Source organism: Montipora foliosa, unplaced genomic scaffold (assembly GCF_036669935.1).
Source record: "Montipora foliosa isolate CH-2021 unplaced genomic scaffold, ASM3666993v2 scaffold_447, whole genome shotgun sequence".
Taxonomy (NCBI): Eukaryota; Metazoa; Cnidaria; class Anthozoa; order Scleractinia; family Acroporidae; genus Montipora; species Montipora foliosa.
Window position 1 is genome coordinate 57,501 of NW_027179753.1, and position 2,500 is coordinate 60,000.

A 2,500-nucleotide genomic window follows, 5' to 3' on the forward strand; every position below is an offset into this window, starting at 1 on the left:
CCTTGTCATCCGCTAAGTTGACTACGGTCGTGCATCATTAAGTTGATCCTTGGTTGGGTTTCAAGTGAAGTTATACGCTCCCCTACTTTGTCACCTCGAAAGAAACTTTCCCCGGAGGCCCACGCCTTAAACCACGTAAATCACATCGTCGATGGCTGTGTTCCCAGCATGGTTGTCCTGGTGGTGTAGTGGTGATCACACCCGACTAGTAATGGGGGGACGTGGGTTTAAATCCCGCTCAGGGCAAATTTTCTTTCACACATTTATTCAGTTAAAAATATGATTATTTGGGGTGTGCATTGTCAGGGTTTCTCTCCTACACTCTCTCTAAAAATTAAAATTAGCCTGTTTCCTTCTAGGATCCTTCCTTGTCATCCGCTAAGTTGACTACGGCCGTGCATCATTAAGTTGATCCTTGGTTGGGTTTCAAGTGAATTTATAGGCTCCCCTACTTTTTCACTTCGAAAGAAAATTTCCCGGGAGGCCCACGCCTTAAACCACGTAAATCACATCGTCGATGGCTGTGTTGCCAGCATGGTTGTCCTGGTGGTGTAGTGGTGATCACACCCGACTAGTAATGGGGGGACGTGGGTTCAAATCCCGCTCAGGGCAAATTTTCTTTCACACATTTATTCAGTTAAAAATATGATTATTTGGGGTGTGCATTGTCAGGGTTTCTCTCCTACACTCTCTCTAAAAATTAAAATTAGCCTGTATCCTTCTAGGATCCTTCCTTGTCATCCGCTAAGTTGACTACGGTCGTGCATCATTAAGTTGATCCTTGGTTGGGTTTCAAGTGAAGTTATAGGCTCCCCTACTTTGTCACCTCGAAAGAAAATTTTCCGGGAGGCCCACGCCTTACGCCTACGAATTTGTAGTTAAGTGTACGCAAGGAAAAGCGACGAAGAGACAAACTCTTCACTGTTCTGGGCGAAGTTTAATACGACGTTTCGGCTGTTCGGCCCTTTTCAGGTTGAAAGTTAAAAACTAAAAAAACTATTTACAATGAGTGCAATTCACAAAAACAGCAGCTTATATATACAGAGCAGAAATATTGAAATTAAGGAAACGAAACAAAACAAAGGTCAAGGCTACAAGGTGACATGGATTTGACAATCAAAGACAAATAAAGAACTATAAGAAAGGTCTAAGCTCCAAGGTGACATAGATTTAACAATCAAAAATAAATAAAGAACTATAGGTGACATATCGATAAAAATGCATCATATTAAGAAAATGTCAACTCACAACTACTCAACTGTAGTAATTAATGCGGTGTTTCGATCTAGATTCCCGCTTTTTATTAAGACCATGAGGATTAAGGGTAAATAATTGCGCAGTCCAATAGGCCTCCCTGGTGAGTAACAATTGTTCAAGATGTAAAGAATTTTCAAAAGACCTAATTTTTTCGATAACGATGAAATTGATTTGTGAAATTTCATGTTCAGAGTTATTATAGTGGATAGCCAATTCACAAGTTCTTTTGTTCTTCAGCATGCTCGACTTGTGGTTACGGAATCTTACTTTAAATTCAGTCGAGGTGGAGCCCACATATTGCTGGTTGCATTTGGCACAAGTGGCCAAATAAATAACATTTTGCGATAAACAAGAAAGTTTTTGCTGAATGGAATAATGACGACCAGTAGCTCAACTTTGAAATTTTGAAGCTTGAATTAAATAATTTTTACAAAGGATTTGTTAGCGCCATCCAAATTTCAGGCAACCTCAAAGAGAAGAAAATGGGGGTTGTTCAAAATGCAATAAGAAATGCGATCTTTGTAAAAATTATTTAATTGAAAACGGGTTTTTATGTTTTGTTTTGTTTGTCAGTTTTTTCAAAGCTGGAAATCAGCCCATTTGCCCTGACATTAACTTGCTTTACTTTGCGAGCATACATGCGCTTAAAAACATGCTCTTTCCATTACAATTAATTTCTTTTTCTTTTCCCTTTTACAGCGTCCACCTGAAGCCACGTATACTTCCCTTTGGAAGTCTGAAAATATGGTGTAAAGAGAATTCTATATGGGGGGACATGTTAACTGAGCCGTACGAGAATATCTGAAGCCATTACTATTCTTCTTAACTTGATAATGAACGAAATGATATATGAAATGAATCATATAGTGAACTGCAGATATGAAATCAAGTAAAGCTATGAACCTCGCAGTTATGGACGCAATTTTAGCATTTGCGAAGAGAGCTCTGAAAAATTCAGGACTTCAACGGGGTTTAAACCGTGACCTCGCAATACCGGTGCGACGCTCTAACCAACTGACATTTGTGGGTTCTCATTTTCCCGTGAGGAATGAATCAATGAACAGTTCAGATTTTGATTCCTTCATTATCATTTTGTTCATTCATTGATTCATTCCACAAACGACCAGCTCCAAAAGTCAGTGGCTTCATAACTTAGTTGGTTAGAGCGTTGCACAGGCATCCCGAGGTCACACGTTCAAACCCAGTAGAAGCCCTGAATTTTTCAGGCTTCTCTAAGCAATGT

The 2,500-nt window shown here is 39.5% G+C and overlaps 1 protein-coding gene across 1 annotated transcript in view; it reads left to right on the forward strand.

The window, feature by feature from the left end:
- Positions 1-2,500, forward strand: part of LOC137989210 (uncharacterized) — a 52,772-nt gene that overhangs the window by 47,349 nt on the left and 2,923 nt on the right. The window contains exon 5 of the mRNA XM_068835063.1: positions 1,957-2,500. This exon is cut by the window's right edge and continues 2,923 nt beyond it. Within this exon, the coding sequence (XP_068691164.1) occupies positions 1,957-2,010 (54 nt within the window). The 3' untranslated portion in view covers positions 2,011-2,500. The remainder of the gene's footprint in view (positions 1-1,956) is intronic.